The sequence below is a fragment of the Ornithorhynchus anatinus genome, chromosome 21 (genome assembly GCF_004115215.2).
Source record: "Ornithorhynchus anatinus isolate Pmale09 chromosome 21, mOrnAna1.pri.v4, whole genome shotgun sequence".
Taxonomy (NCBI): domain Eukaryota; kingdom Metazoa; phylum Chordata; class Mammalia; order Monotremata; family Ornithorhynchidae; genus Ornithorhynchus; species Ornithorhynchus anatinus.
In genome coordinates, this window is record NC_041748.1 from 22471539 (window position 1) to 22488370 (window position 16832).

Genomic DNA, 16832 nt, shown 5'->3' on the forward strand with positions numbered 1-16832 from the left:
AGGGAGGGGAGCCCCAGGCAGCTCCCCATGGCCCTGCCCCCCCCCCCCCCCACCTCCTCCCCTCCCACCTGGTAAGGCAAAGCCCCTGGACTCTTGCAAGAGAGGAAGGTCCCATGACCCGTCCACCCCACCGGCCCTCAAGGCGGTCGGAATTCGGGGCAGCTACTCGGCCGGGGGCCAACGTTTGCGACTCCGACCTGCCACCCCGGAGAAGTCCCTGCCCCGGGACCGCCAGCCCCGTCTCGACCCTTCTGGCCGGCAGAACGGATCGCCCAACGCCTCTGGCTTCGGGGGGATCTGGGGCGGGGGTGGGAAGAAAAAGTCCTCGGCTCGATCCACACCCCAGCCCCGTGGTGGACGGAAGTTGGGCGCCCTCTTCACACCTCCGCCCCGGTCACATGAGACTGCAGCGGCTGGTGTGGAGTGCTCCCTGCAGACGGATGGCCGGGTGGCCGTGCTTGCAGCCGCGGGCCAGGACGCTGCTCAGCAGCTCCTTGAAGAGCAGGACCACGTGCCAGTTGTACTTGGCCGAGCACTCCATGTAGCCGCACTTCCACGTCTTCTTCACCAGCACCGCCAGGGCTCGCCGGGGGCTGAAGCGCTGCTTCTGCTGGTCCCGCTTGTTGCCCACCACGATGATGGGCACCTCGGGAGTGCCAGCCGGCCTGAAGGGGGAACGGACGGAGCGATCCGTCGGTTGGGAGGGGGAACCAGGCTGAGATCCCACATGATGCTAACGACGGTGGCGTTTGCTAAGCCCTTACTATGTGCCGGGCGCTGTACTGAGCGCCGGGATGGGTGCGAGCAAATCGGGTTGGACACAGTCCCTGTCCCACGTGGGGCTCGACTGTATCCACCCCAGCGCTTAGTACAGGGCCTGGCACATAGTGAGTGCTTAATCAATACCATAATTATGACTATTGTCGGGCTCACTGTCTCAATCCCCATTTTACAGATTAGGTAACTGAGGTTCAGAGAAGTGAAGTGACTTGCCCAAGGTCACACTGGCTGGAGATGGGTCATCCTGGTGGGGGGGCGGGGGCGAGGGGAAGTGTGCTCCTGGAGGATGGTTGCGGGGAGGGGGAGTGTGCTTAGCCTAATTTATACTTGGCTAGGCCCAAGCCACTAGAGTTCCCCAGGCCCCCAAATCAATCCATGGTATTTACTGAGTGCTTACTGTGTGCAGAGCACTGTACTAGGCATTTGGAAGAGTACAGTACAAAAGAGATGGTAGATGAGATTCCTGCTCCCAGAGGATCTTACATTTTAGAGGGGAGGCAGGTACTAAAATAAATTACAGATTGGGGAAGTGGGAGATACCGGTTCAGCTTTGCCCTGGGGACATTGACCTCTCACACCTTAGTTTGTACTAAAGTGCCACCTTCAGGGGACAGTGACTGTTAGGAGTCCCATGGCTGTTTGGACTGGACTTGCTCACCCCAGGTAATACAACTTGCTGAGCGCTTATTATATGCCAAGCACTGCAATAGATCCCATTCAATAAATCAGGAGCAGTTTTTGTCCCATATGGGTGAGAGAGTCTAATCTCCCCCGATTAGACTGTAAGCCCGTCATACGGCAGGGACTGTCTCTATCTGTTGCCGACTTGTTCATCCCAAGCGCTTACTACAGTGCTCTGCACATAGTAAGCGCTCAATAAATACTATTGAATGAGAAAATAGGCGTTAAATCCCCATTTTACAGATGAGGAAACTGACACAGAAGAGTTAAGTGACTCACCCAAAGTCCCCGAGCAGGTAAGTGGTGGAGCACCTAGTTGTTTTTTTAGTGGTATTTGTAAAGTGCTTACTATGTACCAGGAAATGTCCTAAGCACTGAGTTAGGACATTAGTCCTATCCCATATGGGGCTCACACTCTTAATCCCCATTTTACAGATGAGGTCACTGAGGCACAGAAGTGAAGTGACTTGCCCAAGGTCACACAGAGGACAAGTGGCAGAGCTGGGATTAGAACCCAGGTCCTCTGACTCCCAGGCCCAGGATCTTTCCACTGGACCACATTGCTTCGAGACACTGCTTCCAGTCCAGTGTGTTTTCCACTAGGCCGTGATGATCTCCCTAAGTCCTCAGAGCTTCTCACTGGTAGTCTGAAGACAAGCAAAGTGGCCTAGTGGATAGAGCATGGGCTCTATCCTAGCTATGTGACCTTGGATAAGTCACTTAACTTCTCTGTGCTTCAGTTTCCTCATCTGTAAAATGGGTATTATAACCGTGAGTCCCTTGTGGGACAGCGACTGTGTCCAACCTGAAAAGCCTATATCTACCCCAGCATTTGGTACAGTGCCTGGCACAAAATAAGTGCTTAAGCAAATACCACAATTATTATTATTATTATTATTATTAATGAACGGGCAGTAAGACTGTGAGCCCAAATGCAGTGGTTTGCTGAGAGCCACAGGCGATAAATTCAGATCTGTTGGGTTTTTAAAAAATGATTATTTGTTACTACAATGCCTGGCACAGAGTAAGCACTTAACAAATACCACAAAAAAAATCCTCTCCCATTCCCTCCTCTAAAGTCCCTGCCCTCTTTTTTTTTTTTTGCCCCCGAACGTAAGGTGAGAAGCCGGCAGAGCTTCCCCGCACCCCCCCTGCCAAAATCACCTGTTCTCGGCGATCTGCTGCCGTAACATCTTGACATACTCGAAGGTCTCGGGGCTGCAGATGTCATACACAAGCACGAAAGCATCCGGGTCCCTTAGGCCCCAACTCTTCAGGTCTGGCCACTCCTGGGGTGGGGAGGGAGCGGAGATGTTCACCATCGTTGGCACTGGGGCGTCCTCTACTTGTCCCCCACCTCCCCCAGAGTCGAGTAGAGCCGCTGGCGGTCTGGCGGCCACTAAAAGGCGGTCAGGTCCCCACCGCCCCCACCATGGACCAACGAGGGAACGGCCTGGGAGATTCAGGAAAATCAGAGGTAATGGCAGGTAAGAGGGCTCCTCGAGGGGTCATTTGGGCCATCCCCCGGACTCGCGACAGGACTGCACGTGCGCTGCCCCCGTCTCCCCCTCCTCCCCGTTTGATTTACAATCTCCAGGGAAGGCTGGAGTCCACCTCCCTTATATCACCCCGGGGTCTGCCAGCTCCTGTCCGCATGGCAAGATCCTCCCGTCCCTGTCCTCATTCCTTCCATCCCTCAGTGGAAAGGGAGAACAGAGGTTCATTGACTCACTCAGCAACCCACTTGCGGCTGAATTACCTGGATAATGGCCTGAAGTCATCACTTCCCCAAGAAAATGCAGCCCCAGCCTGCTCTGCCCACATATGTTCACACATGCACAAGCAAGCACGTACACATGACCACCTTCCAGTGCTACCCACCTCACAAGTCAGCCCGCTCACTCTTTTACATCTTTTCTTCTACATATAAATGATCTATTCTTCAACGCTTGCAACTTTTCCAAAAGTGTCGCGTGATGATCTCTCTCACCCCCAACCTCTTGCTCACTCCTTCCTGTCTGGAACTCCTGCCCCCTCATGTCTGGGAAAACACTGATTTCCCCATGTTCAAAGCCTTTTTGACATCACACCTCTTCCAGGAGGCCTTCCTCGCTTAACCTCTCATCTCCCCCAACCTATTTCCACCCCCTACTGCTACTGTAGCAATCCGCATCCCCTGAGCAGCTGTTACTCAACACCACCCCCCTCCCTTCCCCTAGCACTTATAAACACATATTTAACTTCCATTGCTTCCCCCTCCCTGGAAATTTTTTAGTGTCTATCTCCCCCTCTAGACTGTAAATTCTATTGTATTCTTCCAAGTGCTAAGTAGCACATAGTCGGTGCTCAGTAAATACTATTGATTTAATGATCTACACAAAGGTGGAAAAGACAGTGGAAATATGCTTAAGCAGAAGTAATAATAACGATAATATTAATAGGGTACTTGTTACGTGCTTATTAGGGACTAAGCACTGGGTTAGATCCAAGATAATCAGATCTAACATAGTCCCTGCCCCCAAAGGGCTCACAGTATAAGCGGGAGAGGCAATAGGTAGTCCGTCCCCATTTACAGGTGAGAAACTGAGGCACAGAAGTTAAGTGACCTGCCCAAGGACAGAAAACAGGGAAGTGGCAGATCCAGGATTAGAATCCAGGTCTTCTAAGTCGCAGGTCTGTGCTCTTTCCATTAGAGGACGAAAAATGCGGCGGACCAAACTGTCATGGGGGATTGGCTGGCGGACCAAACTGTTATGGGCGATTGGCTCGCAGCCCCGGGCACCTCTGTCCGGTTTCTTGGGGGCAGTGGGAGGGCGAGAGGGAAACTAGAGGCTCAGACTTTTCCATTTCATGGTTAGCTCCTCCAGGGCAGGCACTGCGGTGACTTTTCTACACAGGAAATGTTGTTCACACCAATAGTAACTGAAGCCCTTAGGTCAAAGGTTGTTTCCCATGTGGTCTGTTTATCTTGCATATACCCCAGTGCTTAACACAGCGCTTGGCAAATAGGAAGCCCTTAATAAATAATAATAATTGTGGTATTTGTTAAGTACTTACTAGGTCCCGAGCACTGTATCAGGCACTAGGGCAGGTATAAGATAATTTGGTCCCACATGGGGCTTATAGTCTAAGAGGGAAAACAGGGTCTGAATCCCAATTTTGCAGATGAGGAAATCGAGGCACAGGGAAATTAAGTGACATGCCCCTGGTCACACAGCAGACAAATGACTGAGCTGGGATTCGAACCCAGGTCCTCTGACCCCCAGGACCGGGCTCTTTTCATTAGGCCATACTGCTTCTCAATAAATAAATAAATACTTCATAAATACACTAGCAATAATTAAGAGAAGCAGCAAGGCCTAGTGAAAAGAGCATGGGCCTGGGAGTCAGAGGACTTGAGTTCTAATCCCGATTTGCCATCTGTCTGCTGTGGGACCTTGGACAAGTCATTTCTCTTCTCTGTGCCTCAGTTCCTCACCTGTAAAATGGGCATTAAATCCTACTCCCTACTACCTGGACTGTGAGCCCCATATGGGATAGGGACTGCGTCCAACCCAATTATCTTGTGTCTACCCCAGTGCTTAGAAGAGTACTTGACATAGAGTAAGTGCTTAAGGAATGCCAGATATAGAAGCGATAGCTTAGTGGATAGAGCACGGGCCTGGGAGGCAGAAAGACCTGCGTTTTAATCCCAGCTCTGCCACTTGTCTGCTGTGTGACCTTGGGCAAGGGACTTAACTTAAATACCAAATCAAATCCATTATTATTATCATTATTGGTATGATTAACAGTGACCTTGGTACAAGCCTTACAGAGATAGCAGTTGGAGGAATCCAGAGGGGACCCGCGTTGAGAGGCCCAGAGAGCAGGTAGGTTGTATCGGCGGAAGTCCCCGGATTCCCTGAGCCATGACCTGGGGGACCTTGAGGGGCCCCTCTTCCCTGCTCTCCCCTCCTTCTCTGCTGTTCACATCTGATGCAGGGACCAGGTGGTGGAAGCAGATGGAGGCAGGAGAGCAGAGGAAAAGTGCCCAGAAAAGCCAGGAGTTAGCAGGATGTGAGGAAGCCAAAATTACAACTGGGATTATACATACAAAATTATGCACTGGGATCCATTCCCTTTAAGCACTTGCTTGTCACTCCACCCACAGGACTTATAATAATTTGTTAAGCGCTTTCTGTGTGCCAAGCACTGTTCTAAGCTCTGGGGTAGATACAAGTTTATTAGATTGTCCCCCTTGGGGCCCACAGTAATCCTCATTTTACAGATGAGGGAACTGAGGCACAGAGAAGTTAAGTGACTTGCCCAGGTTCACAGAGCAGACATGTGGCAGAGGCAGAATTAGAACCCAGGTCCTCTGACTCCCAAGCCTGGGCTCTTTCCTACTTATCCTTATTCTCTGCCATTTCCTGACTCCCCCTTTAGATCAATCAGTCAATCGTGTTTATTGAGCACTTACTGTGTGTACAGCACTGTACTAAGCGTTTGGGAGAGTTCAATATAACAGAGTTGGTAGACACGTTCCTTGCCCATAATGAGCTTACAGTCTGGATGTCTAGATTGTAAGGTCTTTGTGGGCAGGAATGGTGTTTACCAGCTCCACTGTTTTGGACTCTCCGAAGTACTTAGAGCAGTGCTCTGTACACGTTAAGCATTCAATAAATACCTTTGATTGACTGGACCCTTAGATGTGAGCCCTCTGTGGGAATGGGTCTGATGTGATGACCTTTTATCTACCCTAGGGCTTAATTCGGAGTCTGGCACATGGTGAGTTTGTAACCAATACCATTATCATCATCCTCTTCATCTTTATTCACTGCAGGGTCCTCTCTGCCACTCCTCACCGGCTCTCCGGGACTCCAGGAGTGGTAAGGGGCAGGTGGGGAGGGGAGGGAAACCCCCTCCCCATACAGAGGAAAAAAAATAAATAAATGGTGGTATTTATTAAGCACTTACTATGTACAAAGCACTGTTCTGAGCACTGGGGGGGGGTGCAAGGCAATCAGGTTGTCCCGCGTGGGGCTTACAGTTTTTAATCCCCATTTTACAGATGAGGTAACTGGGGCACAGAGAATTTAAGTGACGTGCCCAAAGTCACACTGCTGGCAAGCGGCGGAGCCAGAATTCGAACGCACGACCCATGACTCCCAAGCCTGGCCTCTTTCCACTGAGCCACGCTGCTTCTCAGAGAGATGGTCCCTCCTGCCAGGTAAGTCCGCTTGAGCGGTTTCTCTGTTAGTCCTGAGAAAAAGGGTCCTGTCACAGTCCGGGCCTCTATCCCAGGGCCAGTAGGAGAGGAGCCCTTGGAGTTAGTTGGAGGTCGGACACCTGAGTCCACTGCTTCAGTTACCCCAGGGGCAATTACTGAGCTCTGGAGAAGCCACTCCTGGCCTCTTTTTAAATACTGTATTTGCTAAGCACTTACTATGTGCCAGGAATTTTTCTAAGTGCTGGAGTAGATACAAGTTGATTAGTTTGGACGCAGTCCCTGTTTCACACAGGGCTCATACTCTTAATCTTCATTTTACAGATGAGGTAATGGAGATCCAGAGCAGTTAAGGGTCTTACCCAAGGTCACGCAGCAGATAGAACCAGAATTAGAACGCAGGTCCTTCTGACTCCCTGGCCCGAACTTTATCCACCAAGTCACGCTCGTCTGTGGGCAGGGAACATGCCTACCAACTCTGTTATATTGTTCTCTCCCAAGTGCTTAGCACAGTGCTGTGCACCCAATAAGCTCTTCATGAATACCGATGATGATGCCCCTCCTTATTACCTTCCTGACTCCTCCTCTGCCCTCCCCACATCCCCTTCCCCAGGGGCTTGGCTCAGTCAGCCAAGTAATAATAATAATAATGTTGGTATTTGTTAAGCACTTATCATGTGCAGAGCACTGTTCTAAGCACTGGGGTAGATACAGGGTCATCAGGTTGTCCCACGTGAGGCTCACAGTTAATCCCCATTTTACATATGAGGGAACTGAGGCACAGAGAAGTTAAGTGACTTGCCCACAGTCACACAGCTGACAAATGGCAGAGCCGGGATTCGAACCCATGATCTCTGGTTCCCAAGCCCAGCCTCTTTCCACTGAGCCACGCTGGTTACACCTGTTGGGGAGGATCCAGATTCCAGTTCTGCCCCAGATACTCTTACTTCCCTTTAATTTTTTTTATGGTATTTGTCAAGCCCTTACTGAACTAAGCGCTGGAGTACATACAAGCTCATCAGGTTGGACACTGTCCACGTCCAACTGGACTGGACTGCCGAGAAATAGCGTAGCTTAATGGAAAGAGCCTGGGCTGGGAGGACCTGAGTTCTAATCTGTCACTGGTCTGCTGTGCCTCATTTACTTCATCTGTAAAAGTGGGGGAGGTTAAGGTTGTGAGCCCCATGAGGGACAGGGACTTGTCTGACCCACTTATCTTGTATCTACACCTGCGTTTTGTACCGTGCCTAGCACATAGTAAGCGCTTAGTTAATACTACAATGATTAATTATTATTATGTCCCACATGGGGCTCACAGGATTAATCCTCATTTTACTGAGGAGGCCCAGAGAAGCTAAGTGACTTGTCCAAGGTCCTCTTCAGGAATAAGTCCATAATAATTCCACCTACAGCACTACAACAGTATTCATGGTACATAATAAACACTTAATTTGTGCAGAGCACTGTATAAAACACTGGGAAAAATACACAAAGAAGCAGTATGGAGTAGTGGATACAGCATGGGCCTTCTGGGAGTCAGAAGGTCATGGGTTCTAATCCCGACTCTGCCAGTTGTCTGCTGTGTGACCTTGGGCAAATCATTTCACTTCTCTGGGCCTCAGTTATCTCATCTGTAAAACGGGGATTACGACTGTGAGCCCCACATGGTACAGGAACTGTGTCCAATTAGATTTATCTGTATCCATCCCAGCGGTTAGTACAGTGCCCGGCACATCCAAAGAGCTTAATCAATTTTATCATTATTATCATTATCATTATTACTGTGGTCCCTGGTCCTCAAGGGGCTAGCAGTGAAAGAAAAAGGCAGGGGAGTGCATAATCGCAGTAGTCTTGTACTGGCAGTAGTGGTTACTACAGTGCTCTGCACTCAGTAAGCACTCAATAAATACCGTTGATTGCTTACTCTGTTGCCGAATACGGTGCTGAGCCCTGGGGTAGATCCAAGATGAACAGATCAGACAGAGTCTCTGTCCCACATGGGGCCTGCGATCTATTATCCCTATTTTACAGATGAAGAAATCAAGGCCTTGAGAGGTTGTGATGTGTCCAAGGTCACACACAAAGGTCTCTGTCTCTGCCCCGGTTGCTGTTTTTGAGAAAAGCTCTCCTGGCTCCAAAACAGTTCCACCCCAGACCCAGCTGCAAGACAGCAAAGAACATTTTTCTGGGGTCGAGGGGGGCAGGGTTCTTAACACTCCACTTCATTCCCCCAAAATCACTCCAGAGCCCCGGGACTGATAGAAGCAGCATAGCATACTGGAAAGAGCATGAGCTTGGGAAATCAGAGGTCGTGGGTTCTAATCCCAGCTCCACCACCGATAAGATGTGTGACTTTGGGCAAATCACTTGACTTCTCTGTGCCTCAGTGACTTCATCTTTAAAATGGGGATTAAGACTGTGAGCCCCACGTGGGGCAACCTGATAACCTTGGATCTACCCCAGCGCTTAGAACAGTGCTTGGCACATAATAAGCACTTAACAAATGCCATCATTTTTTTATAGCATCAATTCATTCAATCATATTTACTGAGAGCTTACAGTATGCAAAGCGCTGTACTAAGCGGAGCTGTCTCCCCCTCTAGACTGTCAGGTCGTTGTGGGCAGCGAATGTGTCTGTTTATTGTTCTCTCGTACTCGCCCAAACGCTTAGTACAGTGCTCTGCCCACAGTAAGTGCTCAGTAAACACCAGTGAATGACCATAGCCCATGTGGCAAGGCTATTCTTGCCTGCTGCTCCCCGGGTGACCCCCATCATCTCCTCCACTCCATGCTCCTCTCCCTGCAGCCAGAGGGAAGAGCGGCTTGGAGAAGCAGCATGGCCTAGTGGCTAGAGTCCGGAGCCTGGGAGTCAGAAGGACCTCGGTTCCAATCCCGCCTAGGCCACTTGACAGTTGTATGACCTTGGGCCAGTCAATTCACTCCTCTGGGCCTCAGGGACCTCATCTGTAGAGTGGGGATTAAGACTTGTGAGCCCCACGTGGGACGGGGACTGTGGCCAACCTGATTAGCTTGAATCTATCCTCTCTCTTAGTACAGTGCCTGGCACATAGTAAGCGCTTAACGCATACTATTAAAAAAACAAGCAAACAAAACAAAAAACAACAACGAAGAGCATCCTGTAGACAACCCTCCAGGACCGGGGCAGCAGGTAGAAAGGTCCAGGGTGGGGATGGGGGCGACGGAGGGAGGCAAGGGGCATTTATTCAGGTTATTTAGCTGTATTGTGTGCAGAGCACTGTACTAAGCGCTTGGAAAGTACAATTCGGCAACACACATAGGGACGATAATCCCTACCCATCAACGGGCTCACAGGGGTCTCTGGCCCAAGGCGCGGCCTGGTTTTCCGGGGGGAAGGGGACGAGGCAGAGATGTTGGCCTGGAAGCACGTTGGAGGCGAGGTCGCCCGCCACTCACCGGCCCCCTCCCCCCAACCCCATCCCTCCTCCGGGTTCCTGGCAGTGGAGTGGCACCGCAGGCTGGCACAACGTCAGGCACAGCGTCAGGCACTCCGGTGGCAGGCGCCCCTTGCCCCCCGCGCCTTTCAGGCCCCGCCGTGAGGCCCAGCCCCGGCCGACCCCCGTCCCCCCGGGCCTGCCCCGCTACCTGGGCGTTGGGTGGACGGTGGGCGGCGGGTCCGTCGCTGATGGTCAGGTCGTAGACGGCGCCGTTGAGCAGCACGGCCGGTCGGTAGAGGCGGCGGGCCGCCGTGGGCCGGTGGCTCTCCGGGAAATCTCCGTACAAGAACTGGCGGATGATGGCCGTCTTGCCCACTCCGGGGGCGCCCAGCACGGCCACCCGCAGGGTGCCCCCCATGACCCGGCCCCATGGAGCCCCATGGGGCGGCGCCCTCCTCCCCTCCCGGACCCCCCCGGACCCCTCCGGAGGGGCTCAGGCCCGCTGGACCCCCCGGGGACCCCCAGCCCCCTCCCCAGCCCCCTCCTCCTCTCCCTTGCGCATCCAGTCCTTGCCCCTTCCCGCCCGGAATCCCTCTCCGGCAAGGAAGAAGAAGAAGGAGGATGGTGGTACTCGTTAAGCGCTCACTAGGTGCCGAGCACTCTTCGAAGCGCTCCTACCCACACGAAGCCCCCGCACCGACCCCAGACTCCCCTCCCCCGGTGGGAGTCCCCGCCCCTTCCCGCAAGGAGCCCTAACCCCCTCCCCCCATCCCCAGCCCCTTCCTCTCCCGCCCGGACCCCAGCGGGCAGCCCCCTCCTCTTAGCCCTGAACGCAAGGACCCCTCCTGAAGGCAGAGACGGGTCCTTTCGTCCTTCCTTAAGGGTACAGATCCGCCCCCACCCCCGGGGAACCCAGAGAGGCTCACCGAATCCCCCTCCCCCCCGTCCCTTTCTCCCTCTCGGCCCCCTCTCCTTCCCCTTCTTCTCCTTCCCTCCCCTTCCCGGTAGACCGGGCTGCCTTTCCAATCCTCCCCACCCCTTCCCACTTTCCCATCTCTCATCCCTCCCCGCGCCTTCCCCCTCGCCCTTCTCCTTCCCCACATCCCGGCCTCTGGGGGAGGAGGCGGTGTGTCAGGCTTGGCTTTGACAGATGAGGTAATTACAGCCCGCCGTGTCCACCCTTCAGGAGGGGAAAGCTCAGGGAAAGGTGACCGGGGCTCTTAGCCACCTAAGGGGTGGGAAAGGGGGAGGATCCTAATCAGGCCCCTTTGCGCCTCAAAATAAAACGGGCTCCACTTCACCCCCTCCCTTTCAAAATAAAGCACCCCTTTCACACCCCTGCCCCTTCAGGGTGAAAGTTTCCCCCCCTTTAAAAATAAACTCCTCTGGATAGGTGGAACTGTGCCTTCAGGAGTGACCGGGGACAAATGACCCTTTGTCATTCCCCCAGATGGGAGCAGAGGAAGGATGAAGGGTAACCCCTCACCCTGTTCCTCGGTCCCCAATTTATTGAGCAGAATCAGAACCCTCCCCCTGCGGTCCTTCCCCGAGATCTCGGCCTAAACCCAGAGCTCTGTCTTCAGCCCAGGGTGGCTGATGATGATGGCGTCTCCCCTTGAAAGGGCAGACCAGCCTCTGAGACCCACATGCAGTAGTTGGTTCTAGTTCTGGTGGCAGGCACAGGGCCACTCTCTCTCATCCCTGCCCGCCGGATTCCCTCCGGGGCACCGATTGCAAGGTACCAGGGAGGCTGGCAGGGGTGCAGCACGTGGCAAAATGCACCTAAGAATTTTCTGGACAGGATCCCAAGTGATCGCAGCAACACAAGGACCAGGCCATAGGCCAGCGGGCGGTTGCCAGGGAACCCGCCTCGGCGACCAGCTCTAGGCAGGAGTCCTGCTGGACCTGTCCACCTTAGAGGCCAGGCCAGGTGGTACTCGGGTCAGAAATTCCACTGCTGATGGCTCAGCCGACTAAGCCGGGACTACAACTGCAAGCTGGTGGCGGGCAGGGAACGTGTTTGTAGTGCCCCGTATGTTTGGCGCGGTGCTGTGTACACTGTAAGTGCTCAAGAAATACCACTGATTGATTGACTGATTGATTGAAGGAACCCGGGTCTCTTCTCTCTCCCGGACCCCGGCAGGATGCTTGCTCTGAGGTGCTCATCTGAGCACTGGGACTGTATGAAGGAATGAATCGGTGCTTGACTCAGCAGGAAAGATTGGCCCAGTGAAAGCAAAGCCTTGGGATTCCAGGTTAGGGAGGCGGCATAGCCACCCGGCAAGAGCAAAGAACCAGGAGACCCGGGTTCTAATCCCACCTCTGACACTGGCCTGCTGTGTGACGTTGGGCAAGTCACTTAGCTTTTCTGTGTCGCCATCTTCTTGTGTAAAAAGGGCATCAGGTCCCTGCTCTCCCCACCTATTAGACTTCACCCCAAGTGGGACAGGGACTGAGTCCAATCTGGTTATTCTGTGGCTACCCCAGCACTTAGAACAGGATTGTCATCTATTAAGGGCTTAATAACCACCTTTGCTATTATTATTATTATTGTTATAAATAAGGGCTGCAGCTACTACCCTAGAAGCAGTGTCGGGGGTGGGGGGGATCTGCGCTGCTGGTCCTTTAGTTCCCAGGGTTTTGGGGCCCCTCCTGAGAGAACTGAGGTCCCCCTTTTTGGGAAAGAGAAAATGATTCTCTCTCTGACAAGGAGGCCTCTCACCGGAGCTCAGAATTCAGCTTCTCCCCCCTACCAGAGTCAGGAGGCAGTGTTTCCTCTGCAGAGATCTAGGGAGGTGGGCAATCTCTCCCCAGGGGTCATCTTGGGCTGCTCCCTGGGGTCCGGTAGACCCTGAGGATAGGGTAGTGTGCAGAGGTGTGGCTCCCCTAGGATGAGAGAGAGCTAGGAAGAGAGCCCATTCTGGTCTCCTCGCTCTCCCCACAAAAGCTTATCCTCCCACTCAGGCTGCCACCCCAGCACTCAGGCTGCTAGGAAACCAGACAAACAGAAGCGTCTCTTCCACGTGGACCCAGCCGCACAGACATGGATATTCTAAATCAAGAACCAGTCCCTCCTCTTGCATAAATCTCAGCGCCGCCAACTCCAGCCGCCGCTCTGGCTGTTTGGCCGTCTGCAGAGGAGCCGCGATGCCTGCAGACTGTAGACTGTAAACCCGCCGAGGGCAGGGAATGTGTCTCTTTGGTGCTCTATTGAACTCTCCCAAGTGCTTAGTACAGTGCTCTGCACACAGTAAGCACTCAGTGAAGATGATTGACTGACTGATGGACGGCAGCGGGGAGAAGGGCTATGGCCCGCACTCCTCTCCTCCTCGCGCTCCTCTCTCTCTGCACAGGTGTGGGCGGGAGGAGCAGGGAAGACCCTCTTGCCCCCATGGGGTGGGCCGGGGTAGTCCGGAAGGACCCTTGGGAGGGATACCCCGGTCCAGAACCCCACTCAGTGTGTCTGTCCTGTCGTTTCAGGGGCCGGTTCTCAGGCCATGGTCACTCAGGAGCCGTCCCTGTCCATGTCCCGGGAGGGACGGTCACCTTCACCTGCGGCTCCAGCACGGGGGCTGTGACCTCCAGCAACTATGCTGCTTGGTTCTGGCAGAAACCGGGCCGGGCTCCACAGCTGCTTATCTACGGTACCAATAGCCGCCCCTCGGGGGTCCCTGACCGGTTCTCCAGCTCCGGCTCTCGGGGGGCAGAACCGCCGTCACCATCAGCGGGGCCCAGCTGGAGGATGAGGCCATGTATTACTGTTGTCTATATTATAGTGGTCCTTGAGCACGGTGATTCACCCTGAGGGGGAACTGAGACTGAAACCTGCTTTCTGTCACAGCCTGGCTTCTGCCCAGCACATCCTTGGGCAAAGAAGGAAGAAACTGATTAAAACTGCTTGAGATGCTGCCAGTGTATCTGCATGTCTGGTATACCTGGATTGACCTCACGTCCACTCCTTGCCCTCAGGAACTCCTTCCATCTCTGGGCCTCGGTTACCTTATTTGTGAAATGGGGATTAAGACTGTGGGCCCCAGATGGAACAGGGACTGTGTCCAACCCGATTTACTTGTATGCACCTCAGTGCTTAGTGCAGTGTCTGGCACACAGTAAGTCCTGAACAAATACCAGAATTATTATTAATGCTCCACCTGATCCCACCCCTCAACCCCAGAGACCCTCCCTTTCTCTCTTTCATTCCTTCCCTCACCCTGCACTTTCCTGGGGAGGAGAAGGAAGAGGGCATGGATTGTCCCAGCCCCCCAGCGGGTCTCCCCATATCTCTGCCCTTGGAGGGGGAGGCAGGTTGAAAGGGGCAGCCCCCACGGATCAATATGAATCAATCACTCCTCACTATTGGCTTCAAAGCTCTCCATCCCCTTGGCCCCTCCTACCTCACTTCCTTTCTCTTCATCTACAGTTCACCCCACACACTCCGCTCCTCTGCCGCTAACCTCCTCACGGTGCCTCGTTCTCACCTGTCCCGCTGTTGACCCCTGGTCCGCGTCTTACCTCTGACCCGTAATGTCCTCCCTCCTCACATCAGCCAAACTAACTCTCTTCCCCTCTTCAAAGCCATACTGAGAGCTCACCTCATCCAGGAGGCCTTCCCAGACTGAGCCCTCCCTTTCCTTTTGCTCCTCCTCCCCTCCCCATTGCCCCTACTCCCTCTGCTCTACCCCTTCCCCCTCCACACAGCACTTGTATCTATTGTACATATTTATTGCTCTATTTATTTTATTAATGATATGCATTTATCTATGGTTCTATTTATCTATTTTGATGGTAGTGATGCCTCTCTACTTGCTTTGTTTCGTTGTCTGTCTAGACCGTGAGCCCGTTGTTGGGTCGAGATTGTCTCTATCTCTTGCCAAATTGTACTTTCCAAGCGCTTAATACAGTGCTCTGCACACAGTAAGTGCTCAATAAATATGACTGAATGAATGAATCTGTGTGCAGATCACTGTACTTAACGCTTGGGAGAGTACAATATCTGTGTTGATCTGGTGACAGAATAGAAGAGGGCCTGAAGAGCATCTCTGGAGCTGCCTCAGGGCTAACAGGATTGAGGGCAGGGCAGGGCAGGGTGGAAACATTTGGAGGGGTGGCTTTTAGCCTCAGGGCTAGGAGCTAAGAAGGTTCACTGTAGTCTGGGTCTGGGAGTTAGAGGTCTGAGTTCTAATCCCATATTTGCCATTTGCTTGCACGTGATCTTGGGCTAGTCATTTACTTCTCTGTTTTCTCAGTTTCCTGTTCTGTAAAATAGGGACAGAACACCTGTTCCTCCCACCCATTAACCCATATAATTATAATAATGATGGTATTTGTTAAGCGCTTACTATGTGTCAAGCCCTGTTCTAAGCACTGGGGGAGATACAAGGTTATCAGGCTGTCCCACATGGGGCTCACAGTCTTAATCCCCATTTTCCAGATGAGGTAACAGAGAAGTGAAGTGACTTGTTCAAAGTCACTTAGCTGACAAGTGTGGTATATGGGACATGGACTGTGTTTAACCTATTTTGTACTTACCCCAAAAGTTCAGTGCTTGGCATATAGCAAGTGCTTAACAAATACTATTATTATTATTATTGGTATTGGTATTAGTCAGTGTCATAGACTTGGGAAGACTGGAGGGAAGCATCGGGGCCTAGTCAATGAGCAAGAGTCTGGGAGCCAGAGGGACATGGGTTCTAATCCTGGCACCCCCACTTGTCTTCTGTGTGGCCTTAGGCAAGTCACTTTACTTCTCTGTGCCTCACTTACCTCACCTGTAAAATGGGGATTAAGACTGTGAGCCCCATATGGGACTGGACTGTGTCCAACCTGATTAGTTTGTAATTATCCCAATGCTTAGTACAGTGCCTGGCACATAGCACTTAACAAATACCATTTAAAAAAAAAAGCCAAGTGGAGGGGGCTGAGTCCCCTGAGCTGATCTGAAACTTGAAAAGGTTTGAGAAGATGGCTTCCAGCAGTCACATCCCTGGGCTTGCCCAGGCCTAGCTTTCCTGCTGCTACACACAGCTTGGTTTCTAGCAGTGTCTACAGGAGACCACCGGGGAGAGTTTCTCACCTGCACCACGGGCATGGCCTCTTTTTAAAAAATTATTATTATTATTATTATAAGGGTATTAAGCACTTACTACTTGCCAGGGACTGAACTAAGCACTGTGGTAGATACAAGCTAATCAGGTTGGACACGGTCCCTGTTCCACATGGGGCTCACAGTCTTAATCCTCATTTTACAGAAGAGGTGGTCCAGAAAAGCAAAGTGACTTGCCGAAGGTCACCCAGTAGACAAGTGGCAGAGAGGAGATTAGAACCCACGTCCTTCTGACTCCCAGGCCCCTGCTCTATCCACTGGTTTACGCTGCTTCTCTTTTGCCCTGGACCCCCAAGTTGGGGGTTTGAACTTGTTTTCCTCCTCACCCTGGGGCATCCAGTCCTTCCAGCCATCTCCTTGGGGAGGGAGAAAGAGAGACAGACCCCTGGGGATTGCTGGGAGGCCTAAAGGGGAGACAAAGTGGAGGGACAACAGGAAGTTCAGTGCCTTCCGCCCTGGGGCAGGGCAGTGACGGTCCATTGAAACTATGGCTTGGGACCCCATGAACTTTTTTTTTTTAATGAGCTGGAGGTCATCCCTAGCTCCTCAGAGGTAACAGCTATGAGCTCCTCCAGGGCTCATGAGTGAGGGTGAGGGCCAGGACGAGGACCTCTCTCTCCCTCTGAGGCCTGGTTCCACCTGAGCA

The 16832-nt window shown here is 52.6% G+C and overlaps 1 protein-coding gene across 1 annotated transcript; it reads right to left on the reverse strand.

Moving 5' to 3' along the window:
- Positions 1-43: 43 nt before the first annotated feature.
- Positions 44-10542, reverse strand: RASL10A (RAS like family 10 member A). Its single transcript, XM_029048697.1, has 3 exons — positions 10292-10542; positions 2626-2750; positions 44-665 (listed from the first exon to the last, which is right to left on the reverse strand). The coding sequence occupies exons 1-3, from the start codon at positions 10499-10501 to the stop codon at positions 395-397; spliced, it is 606 nt and encodes a 201-aa protein (XP_028904530.1). The 5' UTR covers positions 10502-10542; the 3' UTR covers positions 44-394.
- Positions 10543-16832: the final 6290 nt, after the last annotated feature.

What these genes read in the sequence shown, in the direction of transcription:
- RASL10A (XM_029048697.1), bottom strand. Translation starts at nt 10,501, where the DNA reads ATGGGGGGCACCCTGCGGGTGGCCGTGCTGGGCGCCCCCGGAGTGGGC. An exon ending in ACCGTCCACCCAACGCCCAG is followed by an intron (nt 2,751 to 10,291) that starts GTAGCGGGGCAG and finishes TCCCCACCCCAG; the next exon opens with GAGTGGCCAGACCTGAAGAG. An exon ending in CAGCAGATCGCCGAGAACAG is followed by an intron (nt 666 to 2,625) that starts GTGATTTTGGCA and finishes TTCCCCCTTCAG; the next exon opens with GCCGGCTGGCACTCCCGAGG.